General features: G+C 33.9%; 2 protein-coding genes across 2 annotated transcripts; one reads left to right on the top strand and one right to left on the bottom strand.

Annotated features, from left to right (window-relative positions):
* Positions 1-15,819: 15,819 nt before the first annotated feature.
* Positions 15,820-16,531, top strand: LOC115993886 (receptor-like protein 46). Its single transcript, XM_031117873.1, has 2 exons — positions 15,820-15,838; positions 15,891-16,531. The coding sequence occupies exons 1-2, from the start codon at positions 15,820-15,822 to the stop codon at positions 16,529-16,531; spliced, it is 660 nt and encodes a 219-aa protein (XP_030973733.1).
* Positions 16,532-18,443: 1,912 nt separating this feature from the next.
* LOC115975079 (RNA-binding protein Y14) lies at positions 18,444-22,602 on the bottom strand. The gene is made up of 4 exons (XM_031095726.1): positions 22,077-22,602; positions 20,284-20,420; positions 19,342-19,496; positions 18,444-18,829 (listed from the first exon to the last, which is right to left on the bottom strand). Exons 1-4 carry the CDS (start codon positions 22,417-22,419, stop codon positions 18,784-18,786), a joined length of 681 nt encoding a protein of 226 aa, XP_030951586.1. The 5' UTR covers positions 22,420-22,602; the 3' UTR covers positions 18,444-18,783.
* Between the last annotated feature and the right edge of the window lie 2,175 nt (positions 22,603-24,777).

Below are 24,777 nucleotides of genomic sequence, written 5' to 3'. Positions count from 1 at the left end.
AAAAACTAGCATGTAGTCCACTATAAGGGTTTTTTTTTTTTTTTTTTTTTTTTTTTTTTTTTTTTTTTGAGAAACCTCCCAACTCGGGGAGAGCTAGTCCACTATAAGGTGATACTGATATATAAATTTGTTTTGGTAGTCCAACGTATGCTACATACATTTCTTTTTCTTTTTCGTTTTATAAATAAGATAAGTCACATTTCTAAAAACATAATTATAGCTTTAGAAATGGAAAATACAAAACAATTAGAGTAAAATCACAGCAATATAAGTGTAAACAAACTTGCTAGTTAATGGCCAAAAGAATATAAAGAAATTAAAGTGCACAAAGGGTCGAAAAGAACCCTTGTATATCAAAGATTAGAGAAACCAAAAGCACTCAAAAACTTCACCTAACAAACAATATCTAAGTGTCTGTTTGGCAATAATTTATCTAATTTTTTGTTCAAAAATTTTGCTAAAAATGTATTAAAGTATTTAATTTTAAACAAAGTGATAAAAGGTGATATTTTAAAAACCTGTATATAAAAGCTAAAAGTTGTGTGAATAAGCTCAAATCATATTAGTTTTTCTTTCCTTTTCTTTTTAGTAACAAAAACTTAGTTTAATCAAATAATAAGAGATAAATAAATAAATAAAAAACGACCCCAATGTAAGAAGAATACAAGCTAGGTACACCCCCTAAGCCCCTTTCTACTTTCATTTTACATATCCTTCAATAATTCACCCAAAGTAGCATAGCCTACAAACATAGGCAAAAGTAATTTCATACAATTTGTGTGGTGTGAGTCAGAAGGGAAAGAGAAAAGCCATAAGGATTAAGGAACTCGTTGGCATGGGTGAACTTGGCAAGAAATAGTGCACAAACCAATTCTTCCTTGCCTCCCATACCGTAGAAATTCCTAATAAGCTTCTCTCTCTCACCAATGGATTTGGAGGAATGTTAATAAAGAGTCTGTGCATGCATGTAATTCACTAATTTGTGAGGTTCAAGTTCAAGTCTTCAGGTTACCCACTCATGCATTTACGTAGTTACTGTTCAATGTGAGACTTTTCTTGACATGAAATTCACACAGGAAAAAAAATAAGAAAATGTGTAATGATTAATAATTCATTTAAAAAAAGTTTTTATGAAAAAAAAAAAGAAATTAATATTTTGATAATTTTTTTAGTTTTAAAAAATAATATTAAAATTTTCTTAAAATAGATTGTTAATCATGGTCCGAAGACACCTCTTTCCATGTCCCAAAAAATAAAAAGCTATTAATGTATGAGCAAAAGAATACGAGTGGCGAATGGGATTTGGTTACAAATATTGAAGGACATGTTAGCTGGTATAGGCAGATAGGTTACTGCATAGGATTCTCATCTACCAGTACGGCAGTACCTCCATATGGATAGGAAGCTCTGCAAAGTCTGAGTACGCTGTACGCATAAGCTAATAGTTCAAACTTGCACATAGGCACATAACTCCGTCGCGGGTGATCTCACATTCTGATACAGCGCTCAATACCCCTTTACATGAGTTTCAAAGCTTTTTCACATTTTCAGATACTTTTTTCTGCCATCAACGCATCGTTGAAAATTTCTCAGACCCCATATTCTCTCAACCAAAGCCACTGTCTCTGAGGACCACATTAATTTTCTTCAGTCCAGCCACTGCCTTCTTGGAATTGAAAGAGTTTTTACTTTTTACTGGTCCTCCCAACCGCATTGATTGGATCGTTGGAAATGAATTTTTTTATTAGTTTGGACCTTTCTTGAAAACCTTTTTCTTGCTTGTGGAAACATCCTTTTTGTATCATTGGCACAACCAAAGTCATCCTACTACTTGGTAAAAGAAAGAGGGGTAGAAAATTTTCTAGTAACTTTGTACAAGTACGTTCCCAGTCATTTTTTCATTTCCTCTTGAGTCTTGCTTGACCTGCTCAAAATTTTCAATTAACTTTGAATTCCTATATCGCTATGCATTTGGTATTCGGTATTCCTAAGATTATTGAGTGGCTTTCCAATTCAAGTCCATGAATTAAGTTTGTATCAAACGAAAATCCAAATTTATCAATGCAAACCTTAATCTAAACTCTAAAGGAACTAACTTTAGAAGGTAATCTTTTTTTTTTGAGACAAGACATGAAGACTAACCTAAGATTACCTCTACTGCCACCTCACTTATAAATACACCCCTCACTCCCAAAAAAAATAAAAATCAAACTTGTAAGATTCAATTCTAAAGTCTAAAGTCTAAACCCCTAAAACTAATCTATATTATATCATCAGCCATATCATACTTTAAAAAAATAATTCCTTTATGATTTTTTTTATTTTATATAAAATAATCAAATATAGTTTATGAACAAACCTATTAATGCACTTCATTACTATTCAACATGTTACTATTCATTTGTTTTAAATGCAAATATTTGACTATTCAATTACCCAAATTGATTTCAACTTTTCATTTTCTTCTTTCTAATTTCAAATAATTGTTAAAATTGAATAATTTATTATCTTTTTAGTGGATATATGCACATATTTGACTATTCATTACAAATGTTATTATTCATTAGATGCAAATGTTTGATTATATTCAACTACCCAAATTGATTTCAAATTTTCGTTTTCTTCTTTCTAATTTCAAGTAATTGTTAAAATTGAATATTTAAATTTTTCATCTTCCTTTTTTTTTTTAATAAAAAAAAAAACTCTTCTCCTCTTCCTCCAACTTTTGCCCTCCCTCTTTGCCTCTTTATCTTCCTAGTACTCTTTACTTTACCGTTAAACTTCCTTCATCATTTCCTCTTTCTTATATTTTGACTCTTCTTCTCCCCATCTTATTTTGTATAAATTTGATATCACTTATTCCATTCAATCCATATTTTTTCTACACAAAAATTGTGAGTACTCTCTCTCTCTCTCTCTCTCTTGATTTTTGTTCTTTCTTATAACTCTAATTTAGGTTGGTGGTTTTTTATTTGATTTTTTTGTGTTTTATTTTTCAAATTTCCCATCACAAATCACTCTTATAGCTTTGGTTGAATTTTGGTTTGGGTTAATATGTAGTTTTTTTTTATAAAAAAAAAAAAAAAAAAAAAAAAAAAAAAAAAAAAATTGAGTTTATACATGGCTATGAATTTGAATGTGCCTAACAATGAACTTTCACTGAACAGAGATGTATTCACAATGTTTTTAACTTCAAATACTTCTTTAGTAATGTGAATTTGAGAAAGAGAAAAGGGTGGGCAAATGATGTATGGTCTTTTATAATCTCCTATGTTTTGAAGAAAGTGGAGGGCTTATTAGTCTCCCTTCTACTAGAATTTTGTATAGAAAACATTTTGCTGTAAGTTCCTTGACTTTTTTTTTATATTTTTGTTTTGGTCATTTTATTACAAATAATTAGCATCTCCACCATCAAATTTTTAGTAAATTTGAACTTTTTTTGGTAAGCTTTTACTTCGCTTAGTTGATCATCTTTACTGAAAATGCCAAAAAGAGAATAAGATAAAATAGAATTTACCATAGAGCATCATTAAGCTATTAATGTTTTTATGTATAGATACTTAAGGAATTTTTTCTTTTTGCATTTTATTTTATTTTATATTTCCACTTTATGATATATGATTTATTGATAATGATCTATTGTATAGTTATCTTTATTTACTTTTTAACTTAGGCAGCGTTTGTTTCGGTGGTAAAGGAAATCCAAAAAATATTTTACACCCTTAAGGGTATTTGGATGCGCATGAAAATTCGGTCAAACTGAAAACCAATTTCAGTTGACCGTAAAATAGACACCCCAACTTTGTAAAATCAATTACATACTCATTTTACCTTCAATTGATTTCCAACCTCACTCAGAACTCAACAACCCGAAGAGAGAGAGAGAAAGAGAGAGAGAGAGAGAGAGAGAGAGAGAGAGAGAGAGAGAGAGCACCAGAGGAATTGGACCTTCGTGCAAGCTTTGGTCGTCGTGCAAGCTTCGTCCATCATCCGCCGCCCACCGTCCCTCTTCTCTTCCTCCCTCATTCTCTCTCTTTTCCTCTAACCAACCATGGCCAAATCTTCAACTGCATGTCACTGATCTACAACCCACCACCCACCCCGCCATCGTTGCTGCCTCTAGATCGAACCACCGATTTCGTTGCCCAAAGCCCCAAGCTCGATATCGATCTTGACAATCGATCTGGCCGCCACCGATCACCAGCCCACTCCACTCCACCCCCAAACCCACCCAATCTGGCCGCCGCCATCCTCCATCCACTCTGATCCTCTCTTTCCCTCAATCTCTCACTCTTTCTTCCTCCCCTCATCGAGTTTGTGAATAAAAAATATTTTTATTTTGATTTTTGGTTGTGTTAAGTGTATATTTTGAAATTTTCTGTTATAAAATTTGTTTGTGAGCTAAGAAAATGTAAAAAATTTGTAGGAAAATAGCATTTTCAGAATGTAACCAAATACCATAAATCGTTTTTCGAATTATTTTCCATTATAGAACCAAACACCCGGATTTCATTTTCCTTACGGGAGTTCACTTTCCCCTGCATTCATTTTACACTCGGAATTCGATTTACATCGAACCAAACGCAGCCTTAGTTTCAATTGTGAGGAAGAAAGAGATGTAAATCTATGTTTTGGAGGAAAATATACCTATAAGAGTTGAATTGTATACATTTGTATAGTCATAAACAAAGTATAATTAGTTACAACTTGGTCTAATAGTTCTCGCACTATCAATTTAAAAAAAAAAAAAACATATATATATATATATATATATATTGCCTTGTGTTTTCATACATATCTCACTATATATAATACCTGACTACAAAAAGCTTCTAATTTAAAACATAATTTCAAATAACACATATTGAACTTTTAAAAATATACAATCTAATATATTAATTCAATAATTATCTAATAAAAAATAATTATATCAAATTTTTTCGCACATCGCACAGATATGTGACTAGTAGAATTATATAAGTGAGGCGAATAAGACATATGTAAAATCAATGCAAATGAGACATATGTCTCATGAGCATACAAGAGTTTTGCCATCTTGCCTCATTTCGTAGGCCCAAAAAAGAAGAAGAAAAAAAGACGTAAAAATATATATTTGTTGTGTATTCGTATGATTTACGTATAAGATATAAGTTACTTGTATTTGTATAAGTTACATAATAATATAGTATATATCTATACTATCAATAGTATGATTCTCTGTTTGAGTTTTAACATTTTTCGTACTATAATACCCTTAAACAAATTATTAAACTCTCTAAAATACCCGTCTTTTAGTTAGATAATTTTAAATTAAAAAACACAAATCGGTATTGTTCTTAAGTTTTAAGTTTTTTTCCTTTATTTTCTTTATTCATCTTAAAATATAGAACACTATTTCGATGTCATTTTTAAACATTATTCTACATTATCTTAACTTTAAAAAAAAAATTATTTATATATAACTTTTAAACATTATAGGACTAAAAAAAATATTATTACATGCGCACATAAATGAAGTATAATATATATATATATATATATTTTGGTTAAACGATGATTTCATTCAAAAGACTAAACAGCAAAATCAATTATAGTGCAAACTCTGTTAACATACAGACTAAGTCTATGCTGAACCTGATGAAACTGAAGCATCAAATGCCTGCAATCCTCTAAGATAGGCGAGACATCATTATTTTTTGATAGTAAGGATTTAGAAAAACATCCACCACAGCTTTAGCATCAAGCTCAATAACTAGAGAATGGATGTTTAAGTTGCTGCATAATATGAGACCTTCCCGAAAACCCTATAGTTTAGCCACAAAACTAGCAGTCACCCCTATACACCTTGCAAACCCAGCAATCCACCTTCCATCCTCATTCCTCACCACTCCTCCACAACCTGCCAAACCTGGATTACCTTTAGAGGCCCCATCCGTATTTAATTTAACCCAACCCACCTGTGACTTCTCCCATTTAACTCCTTTGATGGTGCGACAAGTCAGGTCTCTAGGAGTTAAAGCATAGTACATAAACTCCCTCACTTGATTAACTACCTCCTTGGCCAAATCTGGATTTAAATTTTTCCCTCTAAAGACTCCCATTCCTACTCTTCCATAAGTTCCATAAGGCAAAAAGGAAAAGCATCTTCCAAGGCAAATTCCCAGCCGTGCCATTAAGGTTAGAATTCCCATTGTATACCAACCACTCCTGCAAATCTGCTCTCCAAAACACTTGGTTTGAAGGCAACAAACCCAAGTGCCTCCATATTGATCTAACCCATGAGCAATCCCTAAGAGCATGCTTCACAGTTTCTACTCCCTCTTAACATATAGGACATTTATCATCAACACCCATCCCTCTTCTACTAAGACACCCCTTCACTCCTATTATATTGTGAGCACACTGCCACATAAATGTTTTAATTCGAGGCAAAGTGTTGGCTTTCCAAATCCATTTAGCCGAGAAGGACGAATCTTGTGCAGCACCATTGACAAGACTATACACACTCCTTAAATCAAAAATACCTCTAGGATTGCTCCGCCATGCTAAGCTATCCCTTCCTCTACCTACTAAAGGAAATGGAGTAGCGTGGATCATAAGACTCACCTTTGAAGGCAGCACAAAAGAAATCTGGTTTAAGTTCCACCCTGTATCCATCATGAGGTCTTTCACTTCCCACTTGGATTCATCACAGTTTAGAGGCCCTTGAATAAGGTGCCGAAGGGGACCTCTCTTAGTCCAATTCCCATACCAAAAGCTCATCTTACTATTCCTACCAACCGTCCACATACTGCCTACATTGGACACTTCCCTTCCTTTCTTCATTGCTCTCCAAATTCGGGAACAATGGAGCCTATCAGCATTAGATGAAGTTAATCTTCTGCTGTTACAGTATTTAGCTTTTAGGACCTTAGCCCAAGGGGCTTCTTTTTCATTATTGAATCTCCAATTCAGCTTGGCAAGAAGTGCTACATTCCTTCCCCTTGTAGTTTGCAAACCGAGTCCACCTTCCTCTTTAGTTCTAGTCACCTTTTGCCACCCAATCCAATGAATCTTCCTAACTGTCTCCGAAGAACCCCAAAGGAAGTTACAATTAACCCGGTCTAACCCCTCAAGAATTTTAACCGGAAGATGAGAGCATTGCATCACATATGAAGGAATAACTGTAGTGGAAGCTTGGATGAGAATAGCTCGGCCAGCCATCGAAAGCAAATTTGCCTTCCAACCAGTTAGTTTCTGCTTCACCCTATCCAAAATGAAATTGTAGTCATGGGAGGAAGTGCTCCCATGCTTGATGGGAATCCCTAAATATTTACCAAGCTCCGAGGTTGATGCGAAACCAAGTATATTACAAAGGGACTCTCTAGTATCTCTATCCACATTAGGAGAAAAGAAAACTCTTGACTTGGCTTCACTAATAGATTGGCCGAATACACTACAAAAATCGTCAAGAACATCCCTAATTGCCAAGCAATTAATGTGATCCGCTTTAACAAAAAGCACAAGGTCATCCGTAAAAAAGAGGTGGGAAAAGGTCGGTCCACTTTGAGAAGCTTTCACCGGCTACCAAAGCTTCATATGACACTTCTCTTCAATGAGCTAGCCAAGGTAATCCATACACAAGATGAACAAATATAGGGATAGCAGATCCGCTTGTTTGATCCCTCTCGAAGGATATATCGGATCTATGGCTTCTCCATTCACCAAAATGGATGTGGAGACCATCGAAACGCAACTCATAATGATATTAATGAGGTCTACCAGAATATTTGCTCTAATAAGCATATCCTTAATGAAACTCCATTCAAGCTTATCATATGCTTTTTCCAAATCGATCTTTAACGCCATATACCCAACTTCCCCCTTCTTCTTAATGAAGTATAATATATGTTTATGTAATACAATTCAAATTTTTGGACCTATGTGAATCTTTATCGCGAGAAATCAGAAGGACAAGTACTTGATAAGTTGTAGGGGGGGCCTAGTGCTAGTCCTAGTCCTAGAGTAGAGGTAAGGGAAATGAATGGGACCAATGTGTATTGTTTAATAGCAGAGTTTTTTCTTATCAAAAAAAAAAATAGCAGAGTTTTGTACGATCTAAAAGCAACAAATGGATCCCATCAAAAAAGAAAAAAAAAAGCAACAAATGGAGGAATCTTTTTCATGTAAAAGGCGTATCATTGGGGGGAAACAAAGTTAAAGATTTTATGTACATATACAAGAGTACAAGACACATTATTTGTATTGGCCTTCAACTTCAGCTTCTGTTTTTTTTTTTTTTTTTTTAGGTGTATTGGCCTTTAGTTTCCCCTCAAAGAGTGAAAAACTTGGGAATTGTGCTTCATTTCTAGCCATACAAGTTTTTTTTTTTTTTGAGAATCTAGCCACGCAAGTTGATGCATTATATCTAACATGATCAAATCAACTCTGCATTATTTTACAGTCCATAGCTTCCCTCCTCTCAAAAATGTGGGAAGCTTATTTTGGGCAAACATATATAGGTAAGTAGGGATCTAGATCATGCAGGTTTTTGCACTTGTCTTCCATCCTATCAAAACTATGAGAAGCTTATCAAAACCACAGACTCACCCAGCCAACACACTCCCCCTAGTACCTCACTCACCACTAGGGATACTAGATAAGCTCTGAGCCCCTCAAAGATTCCTCACACAGCCCTGATTTTCTCCTTTTACTTCTTCTTCTTCTTCCCTATAAAACCCAGCAAAATGTTAAAAATCAAAAAGAAGTTCCTTAAGGGGCAGTTTTGGGAATTATGAAAAAAGCTTAAAGGAACTTTTGTATAAATCAAAAAGCAAAGCATGAGAGAGAGACATTAGTTTTAACTCTACAGTCTACAGAGAGAGAAAGAGAGACCAAAGGGGGCATCAGCAAGGCGAAAATGGCCAAATGGCCATAAAATCTAAACTATTTAGTTAGTAGACCGGTTTTGAAACTATATATTTTATTAACAATTCGAGTGTAAAAGACTCGATTTTGACCTGAAAATCGAGTCTTTAAGACTCGATTTTCATGGTCTATTCACATCTGATATGGCATCATATTTCACGTGGCGACTGCTTAAAAATCGAGTCTTAAAGACTCAATTTATAATCCTATATATAACTAAAATGAAATCAGAACCAGAAGGGAAAAGAAAGAAAAAAAAAAAAAACGACGAAGAAAAAACCCAGAAAAAATCAGATCCACCCAGGCCGCGCGAGCCTGGCGGCGTGGCCTGCGTCACGCTGCCCAGGTCGCGTGACCCAGGTCGTGCGGCCTCTGATCTGGTCTCCCTCTCTCAGATCTGGTCTCCCTCTCTCTGATCTGATCTGACTCTTTCTCCCTCTGTGATCTGATCTAATCCGGTGAGGTGAGGCTGCGCTTGAGACTCAAAGTTTTAAAAAAAAATTTGTTTATAAATCGAGTCTTAAAGACTTGATTTTGAAATGGTTGATTAGACCAAGAAAATCGAGTTTTAAAGACATGATTTATTGTCCAAAATTGAGTCTCTTAGACTCAAATTGCTAATAAAATATATAGTTTCAAAATGGGTCTATTAACTAAATAGTTAAAATTTTATGGCCATTTGGCCATTTTTGCCCATCAGCAATCATCAAAGCAAAGAGGAAAAAAAAAAAAGAACAAAGAGGGCATCAGCTGGGTAAACCCGAAATTCCTACACTTTTTTACACAATACACACACCATCATGGAGTCACAGCACCCACATATTCTACTAATATATGCCACATATTGCACTATTTTCTCATGTCTCTACTGGCTTTGCACACACATATGCGCTATGCTCACCTGAACACACAGCACACAAGCACAAAAACCCCATAGCTTACCCTCTGTTTGGACGTGCTGTTCACGCTCCACCCATTTGATCTCCTAGGACTCAACACCATATTTTTGTTGCTCACGCCCTAGCAGGGCCCTTCTATGTAATAGATCGAAGATTTGAAGTTTGAGATTGTGGGTTTGAGAGAGTGGCTTTTGGTTCTAGCTTAGAGAGAGAGAGAAAGAGAGTGCGTATCTGAGTTTGGAAGCCATCCTTGTGCTGGTGGTGGCAGTGAGGCCTTGGTGGTCTAAGACACACAAAGATTGGATTATTGGAGAGACTGGGTTAAGGAAACAGACCGGGTCAGACCCAACCCTTTTTTATGGTTCCTTACTTGTTGGTCTTGTGTAGGATTTGATCCAACTTGGCTAAGTGGGCTTCTCTCAAGTGAGATTAGTCCCACCCCAACCAGCCCATTAGCTTTAGAGCCTTAGGTCCATTCCATTTTAAGCCCAATCTGAAGGTAAATCTATTTGGAATCCAGCCCCAGCCTATCAGGTCTTTAATGTTAGCCCAGATCCGAATCTACACAGGGCCTGGCCCCTTACGCTTTGGATATAAACCCATCTCACATTTTAATGCATGTTTTAGCCCACCTTTTAAATAAATAGGCCGTCTACTTGTTTTTACTTTAATTGATAAAATGCCATCATGTTTTCTTGCATAGTCATATTTTAACCCATATTTGCATGTTGGTCCATGCTTTGTCATATTTGCATTATGCCATGGATTTTTCTCATATTTACATATTCGTCCAAAAACTTTGTCATATTTGCAATTTGACCTATAACTTTACCAAATTCTTGTTTTGACCCCAAAAGTTTCCCAAAATTACATTTTGACCTCAAAGCTTTCCCAAAATCATGTTTTGACCTCAAAAGTTTCCCTAAATTATATTTTCACCCCAAAGCTTTCCCAAAATCATGTTTTGACCTCGAAACATTTTCAAAATTGCATTAAAACCACTAAAATTTTACAAATTGCATTTTGGCCACCAAATTTTTGTTAGTTGTTTTGGCCCCTAAGGTCACCAAATTCCCCTTTTCAAATTCTCTGAATAAATTAAGTGTCTTGTTGCTTAGTAAGTTCACATGTTGATAGATCAAATTTGCATGATATCCTCTTTGGAAGTCACATTTTTATTAATGTCCCAATCTAGCATGCTTCCCCCTCCCCTTGGGTGCCAATGTTTTGGCCTATTGTGTTTGTGCATGAGGAATGTGAAAAATGGTGGATAACAACAAGGTGCTATCTTTCTTACCCCCCCCCCCTCTCTCTCTCTCTCTCTCTTTATTTATTTATTTATTTTTAATATAGCCTTCACATGCTATGTATATATATTTCACATGCTTTGATTGTAAGTATTCTTTGACGTAAATATTCACATGATATGTTATACGTAAATGAATACGCACCTGTATGTATATATGTACCAAAATGCCAAGTATCTAATTTCTTCGCTAAAAAGATAACAATAGAATTAAATTAAAATGGGGTACTATCCTTTAGATAGGCTGTGTGGGGGTGCCTAAACACTTTCCCCACACGTAACCTTAATTAATAAACCCCTTAAAATTTGTTTAGTTAATTAGATAACTTAAAAAGAATTAGACAAATAGGTGACCAATCATACCCCTATTACAAAACCAATGGTTGGTGGTTACATTTAAAATAAAAATAAGAAAAGGAGACTCACACACACACCTCACCCTAGAAACACATGCACACAAAGAATCACTTTGCTATAAGGACCCAATGTGTGATAGACCAAAAAAAAGGAAGCCTTCTCACAAAGGCCACTTCTTTTAAAAGGACTTTTGGGTTGTCCAAAATATGTGTATATATGTGTGTAATTCCGAAACAATGTACCGAAACACCTTGATATTGGAATATTCCGGTCCAGCTGTCAATCCGAAATGAAATTCAAAACCTTGTACAAAATCCTAAATTATTTACTCGAAATATAGGGAATGACGGATTTGAATTAGTGTATCAAGGTATTATTGTATATGGTAAGAGTTATTATTCTTTAAATAAAAGCTTGAGATGACAAGCTCTTATTGGATGGAGTTAACCATGGTTTACACCCAATCTTTATTTAATTTTGACTCTCGTTTTAAACCCTAACCCTTCTATTTCGTTTGTCTATTCATTTTCTCTCTTTCAGCCTGCCTCCTTTTCCTCCTTCGTCTCACATTTGAGTCCCACTTTCTTTCTCAATTTTCTTTTCCTTTGTTTGTTAAATTTCTTTCTCATACTTAATTTAGTTTTTCTTTACACAATGGTCCTAAGTCATATAAAAACTATCCATTAGTTCTCCAAAACCTTTTAATGTTGTCATATGCAATATTAGGAACTGATCAAAAAAATAATTGTGCATTTTGAATCCAAATTTTTATTTATTTATTCATTTTATGCTAGTCTGAATCTTGTTATAATATAACGAATTTATATTTTTCCATGTCTAAACTTTAGTAAGCCTTTGTAAATGAAATATCAACTGCGACAAAAAAAGATCATAATAGATAAATACAATATAATATTAATATGTTGTCCTATTGAGTTTTCTTGCAATATCTAGTCTAGTTAATGTGTGCATTAATTATCTATTTTTACAAAAAATTTATGAGAAATTGAAAAAACTGTCAAAAAAGTTAATCACTTTTTCGCTATTCCATAAAAAATTCCTAAAATGGTTTAATATGTTTTTAGTGCATTACATTAGTAAAAAAAAACCCTTCTAATATTACTTCATATTCAAGTTAAAATTCTTTTTGGATTTTATTGCTCACATATATTTCTTTTAATTATTGTATTATTTATTAAGTTTGTTGCAAATACTGTATTACTTCATATGATGATATTTAATCCTTAAATGTTGTGCAAAATTATTATCTTATTGCTCACATAAGATTCGCGCAACATTTGATGATTAAATATTATCATACCTTTAGTAATTTTACTTCATATGTTGATAATGGCAAGTATAATCATTAAATGTTGCGCAAAATTACTTTGAAAATTGAAATTTTTTCAAATTCATTAAATGCTTTTTGTTTACTGGTATTGTTAGTGTTCATTAGATTAGGTGATGTTAGCTATTTTCTTGTGTGGTTTATAAGTTATTTTGTTCTCCTATTTTACTTTCCTTAGACCTTTTGACATTATTTATATCTAGTCTCGAAGTTGAACATTTGGGAGGTTTCTAAGAAGTTATTTGTTTTAATGATATTGGATGTCAAATTCTACTGAATTTAGGCTAGATTTTGATATCTTCCTATCAAATGATAGAATTTTGTAGGGACCTTTTGAATAGAGTCGGGATTTTAAAAGATCTTAATATTAGTTACTCTTACTTAACAATTAAGACTACTGACGACATGCTTTATTCAATTGTATAGATATTGACATTCTCTATTTTAGGAGAATTATCGCTAGAGTGATAACGATATCATTATCCAACTATAATTAAAGAAAATTGCCTGACATAGAGAAACTATTCTTTTGAAGAAAAAATCCCTACACAGAATTTCATGTTTTATAACTTCTCCACCTCATTTTTTTACAATTCAAATGAGAGAATTAATTTTGTGCATCTTATTACCAAGTATAGGAAAGAATATCCAAAAGCACTATTTAGATACCACGTCTTTTCATCCCCGAGAGTACCACATTGGTGAGTGGTGAAACGATATTCTTTCATTGAATGTTTGCCAATTTTTTTTTTTTTACTTTAAAAATAACTTTATAGGTTTTTTTTTTTATTATTTATTTTTAAATACCTAGAACAATCAAGAGTCTTTTGGCTAAAAATTGCAAAAAATGGAGTTTATTATTATTATAGGTACTGTTTAAAGTTATTTGGCAAAATGAGGAGAGAGACTGAATTTCGGCAACAGTGTTGCCGAAATTACAAGAAAAAGTACAATGTGTCAGGGGAAAACCAATTGTGGCAATGGCATTGCCGAAAGTGGGAGAAAAAAAAAAAAATTGTGGCAATTAAGTTGCCGAAAATGGAGGGAAAAAAAAATGCTACATCCACAACAAATTACAAGTGGTTAGTTGTTATTGGTTCAAATTTGAATCTAATACTAAGATTATTTTTTTGTCCCAATAATAATAATAATAATTAGTAACAACCTGCGACTTAGAATTTGTTATAAAAATATTGTGAAAATGTTATGGACGTATTATTTCTAAAAAAAATTGTGGTGCTGAAATAGAAGAAAAAAAAAAAGTGGCAAATTGTTTTTTTTTTTTTCCTCTATTTCGGCAACGCCATTGCCACAAAACAATTTGCCACTTTTTTTTTTCCTTCTCTTTCGACACCACATTTTTAGAAATAATACATCCACAATATTTTTACAACAAATTCTAAGTGGTAGGTTGTTACTGATTGTTATTATTGGGGTAAAAAAGTAATTTTAGTGTTAAGTTCAAATTTGAATTAATAACAACTAACCACCTGTAATTTGTTGTGAAAAACGTTGTGAACATAGAATCTTTTTTTTTTCTCTCTCATTTTTGGCAATGCCATTGCCACAATTGGTTTCCATTTCGGGCAGTACGGGTGAGACAAGAATTTTGGTAATCTCATCACCGAAATTTAATTTTTTCTCTCCCCTGACACATTGTACTTTTTTTTGCAATTTTGGCAACACCATTGTTGAAATTCAGTCTCTCTCCTCATTTTGCCAAATAACTTTAAACAGTACCTATAGCAACAATAAACTCCGTTTTTTGCAATTTTTAGCCATAAGACTCCAATCACCATGTAAGACGTTTAATTTCAAATGTATATACAGCAAAAGGACATGAAAGCTTAATGTATGTAATATAGAGACAAAAACCACCGAACTCTAAATCCTGGAAAGCCTAATGCCATAATGGCTTTCAATCCTTTGACTCACCATGATCTATCCTTATGCAGTAATTGCCGCTAAGACACAAGTTGTGGAAATTCAATCCTCCAATCCTTTTGAATGGAGGAAATTAGAGTGTTATGTTAACAAACACCAGGGTAACTGTATGGTATTATAATGAAACCAAGAGGGCCGACAAAAAAAAATACTCCAAAAACCACCAGACTCTAAATCCTGGAAAGCTTAATGCTATAATGCCTTTCAATCCTCCTCCTAGCCATGAACCATCCATATGCAGTAATTGTCGCTAAGACTCAAGTTGTGGAAATTCAAATTCTCCAATCCTTTTCAATGGAAGAAATTAGAGTGTTATGCGATGGAGTAAGGAGTTTAGAATTAATGAACAAGAGTTTAGAATTAATGAATACGAGGGTAATTGTACGGTATTATAACGAAACTAAAAGAGCTGACCAAAAAAAAATACTCCATCGAAGTGTATTGCCTTGACTCAGTAGACATGAACTTGACGCTATCAGCTTCATGAATGATGGCATCAATAGCCACAGCACAAGCATCAGGAAAGAGCTTATGCAGCATAGAATCTGCTTCCAAATGTGTAGCCATTTTCTTTTTAATTAGGTGGCAATGGCAATTTCTTAGAAATAGGATGAGATTGTGGTGGCGTTGATGATACATCGAATCAAAATTGTTTTCAAAGTGCCGAACATCTTGACAAATACACGTTGGAGGAATATGAGTCCACCAATTAACAATACCAGATTCCTGATTGGAGGGACCAGTTAATCCAATTTCACCATGTGAATATTTTTCATATACTCGTCCACTAGTTGTATAAAATTAATATCTTCAATTGAGTTGTAAAAGAGAGGGTGAAGAAGCTATAGGACATGATAATCTGTGAATTTGTAAAATATTTTATAAGTTGTAGGAAGCCCAATAGGGTACGCACCCGGGCGAGTCTCAAGAATGAACTCTTAAGAAATATTTTAAGAAACAACTCCTTACAAGGCTCAATCCCTAGCAGTATCTCCAATCTTAGAAGCCTCCGAATTCTTGATCTCTCGAGCAATTACCTTGTTGGAGAAATCCCTACAATGTCTGGAAATCTTGTTGGTATGATTGAAAAAACTCAACAAATCTTCGTCATTCCTGAGTTTTTCTATAGGGGTTAACACCCCTGCTGGTTCCTCCCCCTCAATTAGGTTTAATGATCTATTAGTGAATTGGAAGGGGTCAATACGAGGTCTCTCAAGCCGCAACCTCAATCTCTACACTTTGTTGGACTTGTCAATGAACCAACTTTTTGGGGAAATTCCAGCTTCATTAGGTACTTTGAAGGCTCTAAAGACTCTCAACATCTCACATAACAACATTTTTGGGAAGGTACCAACAAGTCTTGGTGATTTAGTTGATATACAGAGTTTGGACTTGTCACACAACAAACTATGGGGCTCAATTCCGCAATCATTAGAAAAGCTTCAACAGCTAGCAATTTTGGATGTGAGTAACAACAATCATACAGATAAGATTCCAATTGGTGGCCAAATGATTACAATGAATGATCCAAATTCTTATGCCAACAACAGTGGGTTATGTGGGATGCAAATTCAGGATCTATGTCCAGAGGACTTGCCACCAACAAATTTACCGAAGGATGAGAGTAAGGAGACATGGTTCAAGTGGGAAGGGGTATGGATTGGATACTTAGTTGGTTTCTTTGTAATAGTGGGAAGCTTATATATTAATGGATATTTTGTCCTTGTTCCTTCTACTCGCCGCCGTCAACACATACAGCAAACAAAATAAATTTCGGATCTTTTGCGTGCTATGGAGTTTATGGCCACAGATCTAAGTCATGGCTTTCAGTCAGCAAAAACAGTGGTAACAAGTAGTCATTTATAGGTAGCAAGTAATCTTAATCTCTATTACTGAAACTTGGAATAAAGTGAGAGAGCAATTGAGAAGAAATATGTAATGTAAGATATCATTATGTTTTAGAGGTGCACTAAATTATAATGGATTTTAGACTTTTAGTGATTACGATGTTTTGGTATGTTATGTTAAATGAAAATAAAGCTATTAAACGGGCAGCATTGAATAGATTCAAATCTTTTCTATTTAAGAAAATAAAGTGTAATAAGTTAGTGTTAAAAGACATGAAATAAATGGCAAATCTGAAAGGTTTCGAATTATCATTATTTTAAAGATTTTTGACGTTTGTCCCTTTTACATCTATTAAAAGAAACGATCAATTTTTTTTTTTTTTTTTTTTTTTGGGCATTCTTTCTAGTTTCTGGTAGAAATAAAAATTTATATTTGATTCAAGATTTTTTTTTTAATTTTTAATTTTGTGTGTCTTACAAAAGAATTCCAAGATAGCATATTGGATAAGATACCATCCTATTTAAATCATTTTATTCAATTAAATTTTTAACCAGATGTAGTAAGATATGTAACATTTATTTGATTTTGTGAGGTTTGTAATTTGTATGGTTAAGAGATTGGATTTTTAAATTGCATGTGTCTTACACTTATATTAAAATTGGAGGAAAATAGATGATTTATTAAGTGGGAGGGATCCTTTCCTTATAACCTTAGCCACATTTCAACCTGCATTTTAAGAATTTAAAAATATAATCCTAAGAGGAATAGCGTTGGAATCATTAAAGCAAAGATCGGTACAATTAATTGTTGAGATTCCCAGAGGTAAAAAAAAAAAATGTTGAGGATATCTTTGTGACCCAAAAAGAAATCGAACCCGAGCCCAAATCAAATAAAAGTATAGGAGAGAAAAGAGCCGGTGTTTTTAAAAGGAAAGGGAGAAGGTCCAAAATAGAGCTGGGCCTCCAGCCTGTGGCCATGATTAGGGCCACGCAACTGGGACCATCAGCTTAGAGGCCATAAAGCCCTTAAAAGAAAACAATAGGGCCCAAGCAAATTCTAGAACCACAACTTTTTTGCTAGAACTTTACCATAAATCTACTAATTTTTTTTTCCAACACTCACAATTTGCTACGTCACAATTATAGCAAAGTTGTGGTAAAAAAGTTGAGTCCTAAATTTTCTCGAAACATATTCCTTTATTCTGAGGTTGTAGATGCTTAGATGGGTTCAAAGCTCCAGCTGCAAGTTAGACTTCCAACTACATCTGATTCATTGTTGGGAAATCACTATAGAAGAAACTGACTGTTATCAAAAGGATTAGTTCACATGACCTATTATACATACTCACACACTTAAACTACACATAAATCATGATTTTAAGTCACAGTTTCCAAGTTGGCCTAAGGAGACAGTCTCATGAGACAAAACTGTAATAAGATAGCCAAAACTGTAAAAATTAAAAACTGTTATTCCATAACATGGACGATGATAGTTGGAGCATACGTTGCAAGCTTTGCAAGAAAGTTTTCATTGGAATAGACTATTCAACACAAGCCAATTTGAATCAATAAACGGATGTGGTATTGTAAGAATAGGAACGGTGTTCTTCACCATAGATTCATATACATAAGAAAGGTCAAAGGAGTGTGGCATACACGATGGAAAAAATACCATTCGCACCAAAAGGATGGACAAGAAAAAGAAAAGACGAGTTCCAGACTGAGCCAGAGAAACAAGTGATAATGGGTAAAAGACCAATCTTTTTTCCCCTATCAGTTGGTTCAAATCCTGTCACTAAAATATCACCAAATAGAATAAGAAAAATATATTATAATTAGGCCACATTCCAACCAGCATCTTCAGAATATAAATATAGTCCTAACAGGAATAGCATTGGAATCATTAAAACAAAGATCACTACAATTAATTAACAAGGATCCTAATAGGAACAGCATTGTCAGTTATCAAAACGCAAATCTACAATAATTAAATGTAAACCATCAATTAAAAGACCATACAAGGGAGAAAAGTGAGGGGTCCTCAAGGAACCAAACAAATCCATAAACTGAGTTAACCAAGGCCTCAACAAGAATCTTCATTAGCATAACCAACATAAACATCAGTCTCCTCATAGCTATTTCACACACCCTCACGATGGAACAAGACACACCACACTAGTATCTCCTCCTTGGACTCCTTGAACGACGTTCTCTGGGTGGCCTGGAAAAGTGGATATCGAAGGTTAAAAACATTTTGCAAGAGAGATAAATGCTTAACTACAAATCATTTCTTGTACCACTAGAGAAAAGAAAAGAAAGAGTTACTAGATGTCTCTACCATTTGGTTTGTTAATGAGGAAAGAAAAGAAAGGAAAAGGGGGAGATGATGGATCAGAATTTTCAACTGAAACCACAAAAATTTTCTTCCTTTAAAAATAAGTGAGATTTGGAAAGAAATTTGGAAACCAGGAAGAAAAGACAAGCATTTCCTTTCTCCATTTAATATCTCCAACCACCACTAACTTGATATAACCAAAGGAATATGAAATAAATTTCTCCATTTCTTTTCTCTTCTTTTCTTAAAATCTCCTAAATGCATTTTAACCATTGCCAAAGGGAATTCCCTCCTTCAAATAAAATTTTTTGCAAGTCTTTTTTTTTTTTTTTTCTATAAACAAAGGTCATCTCTCAATAATTTCTCAAAAAGAGAAAAAAAATAGTATATATGCAAACCTTGTATTCTTTCTTTTCATCGTTCCATTGGCAGAGGAACCACTGCTGAAAGCCCAGTCAACGCTGATAGTTTGCGTAAGAAGTTCAGCCCCATTCATTGAGGATATAGCATTCTGTGCTTCCTCAAAGTTCTCGTATTCAATCAGGGCATACCCCTAGGGAAAAAATTTTAAAATAACATCAACTTAATAAAAGAACAATTTATCAAAAAATTTTATCCCATACAGCTGATGATGAAGTCAAATGAATATTGTGACCAAGAAAAAGTAAGATTCAAGTATTAGTTGTCTTCACTACTTACAAAATCATTAGCCAGCTCTGTCTTAATATAATATTTAGATTTATTCAACTCAACTCAGTTAAATCTTAAATCTTAGTCTCACTTAAAAAATTAGCTCCCCAAACAAAGGAACCACTTCGACTAAATATTCTATAAAAAATTTCAAGTACAACGGGAATCATTCTACAAAAACATATAGATAATTTATCAATTTTTCAAAACATTTTACTTGATATCTACCAAAACTGTTACCACCAGGAACATATTCAAATACTTGAGTCATTCCCTCCATTTGAAGGCCATGTCATATACAACTAAAAACTGATGCAAGCAATAAAATGTAGTGGGTAATTAAGGCAATGCCTCCACAATCACAATGATTATCTTGTTAACATTTTTTCAGTCATTCAACAGGTATATTGCAGGACTATTACAGTATATTATCCACATTCCCAGCAAAGTATTCAACATGTTTGCAAAAGATCAACCCATTGAAATCCTCAAGTTGATTAATAATCATTAAAAATTGTTAATCTTCATAAGAATGTTCAAAAACTTATCAACACAAAATCACTTGCAAAATCGCATGTCTTAGCTTCAAGAGGAATATAATTTTCCACCATTTTTGCTACTAAAAGAGAACAAAGTAAATTAGAGCTTACCTTGACAAACCCTGTGCGGCGATCAAGATTTAAATGCAGATTCTTGATCTCCCCAAACTCACCAAAAGAATTTTGCAGATCATCCTCCTGTGCCTCTTCATGCACTCCAGTGACCAGAATAATCCATCCTTCAACAGCTGCAAATATGAAGCATAAATTTTATAATTCTCTTTCTTCAGAAAAGTAAAAGAAAATTATTGGGAAAAGTGAAAGAAGAAATTCTGGCTCTTAAAACAATAAAACAAAAAAAATCCAAGCAGATGATGAAGTTAAATATCTCTTTCCAAAAAAAATCCAAAAAAATAGTCAACCATCTGAAAATTTCAGAGAAAAAACAAAAAAACAGAAGTATCAGCCAGGCATGTACATCAACAACCATGTCTACAGTGTACAACACCACTCCTAGAAGGTAATAACCATTGACTGACTCAGTGTAAGTCGAATATTCCTCAGTACTATTCACTATCAGATATTCGTTTAACATAACTACAGAAAAATAAAACTCCTAAATCTTGCTGGAATTTCACGTCCTATGAATTAGGAAACAGTTGTTGCTCAAGAAACTGACATGAAGAGCTTGAGTCAACCTAAAAACTAATGAATCAAATAGCTATCAACCCTAGTAAGCAAAGAACTTCCTGATGGCATTATTTGTATCCCACCAAAGATCACAAAAGCAAAACATTATGACCAAATTAGAGATCTCAGATGAACTGAAACTTGTTCCAAATCAAATTCAAGTCTAAGCTTTGATAAAAAAACAGATGGTTAAAAGGCCTACAAAGTTCTGGAAACATTAATAAAATTTCTGAAGATAGAGGTCAATGTCTTCAGCACAAAGTTAGTTTCCATTTGTCTTAGAAGAAATAATTACTAGAAGAAAAAAAAAAAAAAAAGCAAACTTTTCTAGGTCTCATATTATTTCAACCAATAGGAAGAAATCACTTAACCCACATTAATGTTTTGCAATTTCATAAGCTTGAGAATCCAAAATCACAGCAAAGAATCAAAATTCAGCAAAAATCCTTAACTCCATCAAACCAAAAAATACAGGTTGATAAAAAAAAATCTTTTCTTTGAGGTCTTCAATCATTTCTATCAAAACACAACCATACATATCTCAACAGAACTCAATAATCTAATTGATTTTTAGTTCTCAACAGAATAAATGAAGTCTAAGGGTGGGCTCAAAACCCACTCAGTCAGTAAAGATTCAAAATTGAGCCACAATCACAATATTCATCGAAACCAACATGTGCCCATGCACGCACACAGCTAGAAATCATTCTAATTGAAACACAACTGCACAAATTTCATCAGAAAAGTGACCAATTCTCTCTCAACTTAATTTCAGCACCACCAACACATTATCTATTTGATCTCCAAACTCATTATCTCAATCATTCAACGACTAACATTTCAAAAACCCCTAATTTCTCACTAGGAAGACACAAAAGTCAATTCGAAAGCACAAGATTTGAATTTAAATTCAACCAAAGACCCAATCTTGCAACCAAATTTCAACAGGAAGTAACCAAATCTGTCTCAACTTAATTTAAACCCAAACACTCATATATTTGATCCCCAAATTCAACTATCTCTCAATCATTCTGCCACTAAACATTTCAAAAACCCTACAACCCTCATTAAGAAAGCACAAAATCAATCCGAAATCACAACAATGAATCAAAAGTCATCAGCCAAAACCCTAGAATCCGAAATCACATCAAACAATAACAATTAAAAATACAAACTTTAATTACGAAACCCTAAAATAGAAAAGAGAGACTGACATCGTTGAGGACCAGGGCCATCCCCAGACTTGAGGGAGTCGAAGTTGGAGTTGGCGAGTCTCGAAGACCGGTCGGCCGATTCGGGGTGGTGGTCGTCACGGAATCCACGCCCTTTGGTCTTCCTAGCTGCGGCGGCGGCCGCAGCAGCAGCGGCTGCGGAGGCGGAGGAAGAGGCGCCGCCCGTTATGGCGGACTTGAGCTTCGGCTGCTGTTGCTGGTGGAGTGGGGCCCGCGGCGAGGCGGAGGCGTCTAAGGCGGCATCGGCGATGCCTCCGTCCTCGTCCATGAGGTCGTCATCCTCTGGCTCGAAATCCACTGCCTCAACCTCTGCTGCACTCGCCATAGCTCTCTGTCTCTCTCTCTGTCTCTAAGTATGTATTTGTGCGTTTTGTTTTGTGTGTTTGTGTGTGTCTCTCTCTCTCTTTCTGTGTGAACTCTTGAGTGTGTGGGCGTTGTGCTGGTGTTCGAGTTGTAAAAGGCTGCCCTCTCTCTCGAATATTAGGTTTATTCTATCTTTTCGTTTTTTTTTTTTTTTTTTTTAAATATATTTGGGTATTTGGGTTTTTATATGGGTTTTTGGGGGAAGGGCTTGGACTTGGTTTGAGTTTGAGATTTGTGTTTTTTATGAATTTTTTTTATAGGATAAGTTTTTCACCGTGTAGCTACCTTCCACTTTATGATAATTACTTAATAAGTGTTTGTGGGGGTAAGAATTAACATTCAAGTTTTTAGAAAAAAACTTTATACATATATATTTTAATTAAGTTAGTGTAAAATTTCTATAATGTAAAAAAAAAAAAAAAAAAGTTATTTGCCGTTTATAAAAAAAGAAAGAAAAAGAAAAGGTTAAAAACTGTTTTTTTTTTTTTTTAAATGTATAGAAAAAAAGTTTCTTTTCAATTTCTATTAGTATTTTTTATTTTTGCTGAATAAATCTAACCTCTCTATTTAGTATTTAGAATACTTATTTTGTTTACATGGCACTACAAACAATATAATCAGCATTTTTTTTATTACAAGAGTCAATATTATAATTTTTTCAATTTTTTTTATTAGGATATGAATTTTGATAAATTTACTATTTAATTAAATTTTCTTCTTAAATCTTTCATGTTTGTAAAATTTTTTAAAAATTAAAAATAAATAAATATGTCATCAATCAAATGTTTAAATTTTAAGTTTTTATAGTTTAAAATTATGAATAAAAAATGAATTTATGAATCAAATAGTAAATAATATCCGATTGATACGAATTTCAACATGTATGTTCAGAATATAAAGAACATGCAACTTCACAATTAGATTTTTAAAATATGTAACAGTGCTAATTTTTTGAGCAAAAAATATATCTTTAAACTATAACTAAGTTTGTAACCGACGCTTCTCACAAGCTTATTTTTTTATTCCTCAGTTGATCTGCAGGTGAGGTTACTGTATTATTTTTATGCCTCCATCTGATTGATGATGAGGTTAATGTATTACAGTATTAGTGAAAAATAAAAACTTTAAACAAATAAATAAATAAAAACAAAACAAAACAAAAGTGGGCTGGACTCAGTTGAAGGACCCAACCCAACTCCCATCTCTGTGTGTGTCTCAAACACATGAAAGTTGCTGATTCCAAGCTTCATCGTCAATAACATGAGATCCCCCTCTTCTCCTTCTTCTTCTTCTAGTTCCTCGTCACAATTGTGGGGCTGTTTCTTTGTCACAATCGGTTCAGTCTTCTTCGTGGGATTTTTCTTCGCCGCCGTTATATCCAAGCTCCTCCCTCCATCGCATAACGCTCTAATTTCCTCCATCCAAAACGACTGGTGATTACCTTCCATCACACTCAGTCTCACTCTCATTCTATTTTCACTTTTTTTTGTTTTTTTTTTTTTTTCAAGCTATTAGACCCAAGTCTCCTTTTTACTTGTTATCTTCAATCTTCATGACATTCCTTGATTTGGACAAGCAATGCTGAAGTTTCAATTTTTTTTTTTGAATTGAATTACTTATATAAAGGCTGTTATATATTGAGCTTTTTTCTTAGCTGCAAAGAATTCTACATGTCTCTTTCTATTTTCTTTAGTTTAAGCTTTTAGACCCAGATGTCATTTTTACTTGTTATCTTGAATCTGCATGAGATTCCTTGATTTGGACAAGCAAGCAATGCTCAAATTTCAATTTTTCCAATGCTTGTTGTGTTGGCTTTCCCAATGGCTTACTGGGTGTCATTAACTTTTGGTTGTTTTAATGTTCAATTGAATTTAGTTATGTAAAGGTTATCAAATATAATGGGCTTGTTTAGCATTTTGTTCTGCAATGATTTATTATTTTGAAAAAATTTCATATGTTTTGTGTTAGGTATTACTGCTTCTTAGTGCCCTTGACTCTTCCTGTCCTTGTGGTTGCTGTTTATTTCCATTGGATCAGCATGAAATTATTCAAGCACGCATGACTTTGTCTTGAGCTCATCACGTTGAATTCCAGAACCTCAGGTCCTCCCTGCTTAATTATACTACTTTTAGAGAAGAACAAGGAACTAATAAAAGGTGTGTCTGATTAATTGCCTTGACAAAGTACATAGCAGCCGAGGCTGCCTTGGCAGTTGAAGGTCGTGGAGACCTGCAAGTTATACAACCTTCCAATTTGTCTCTACCCTTTTGGCATATGACCTGGCATTTTGCCAAACATATGTATTGATAGAACATTGCCT

The sequence above is a fragment of the Quercus lobata genome, chromosome 1 (assembly GCF_001633185.2).
Source record: "Quercus lobata isolate SW786 chromosome 1, ValleyOak3.0 Primary Assembly, whole genome shotgun sequence".
Lineage (NCBI taxonomy): Eukaryota > Viridiplantae > Streptophyta > Magnoliopsida > Fagales > Fagaceae > Quercus > Quercus lobata.
This window is presented reverse-complemented; position numbering and strand designations above follow the sequence as displayed.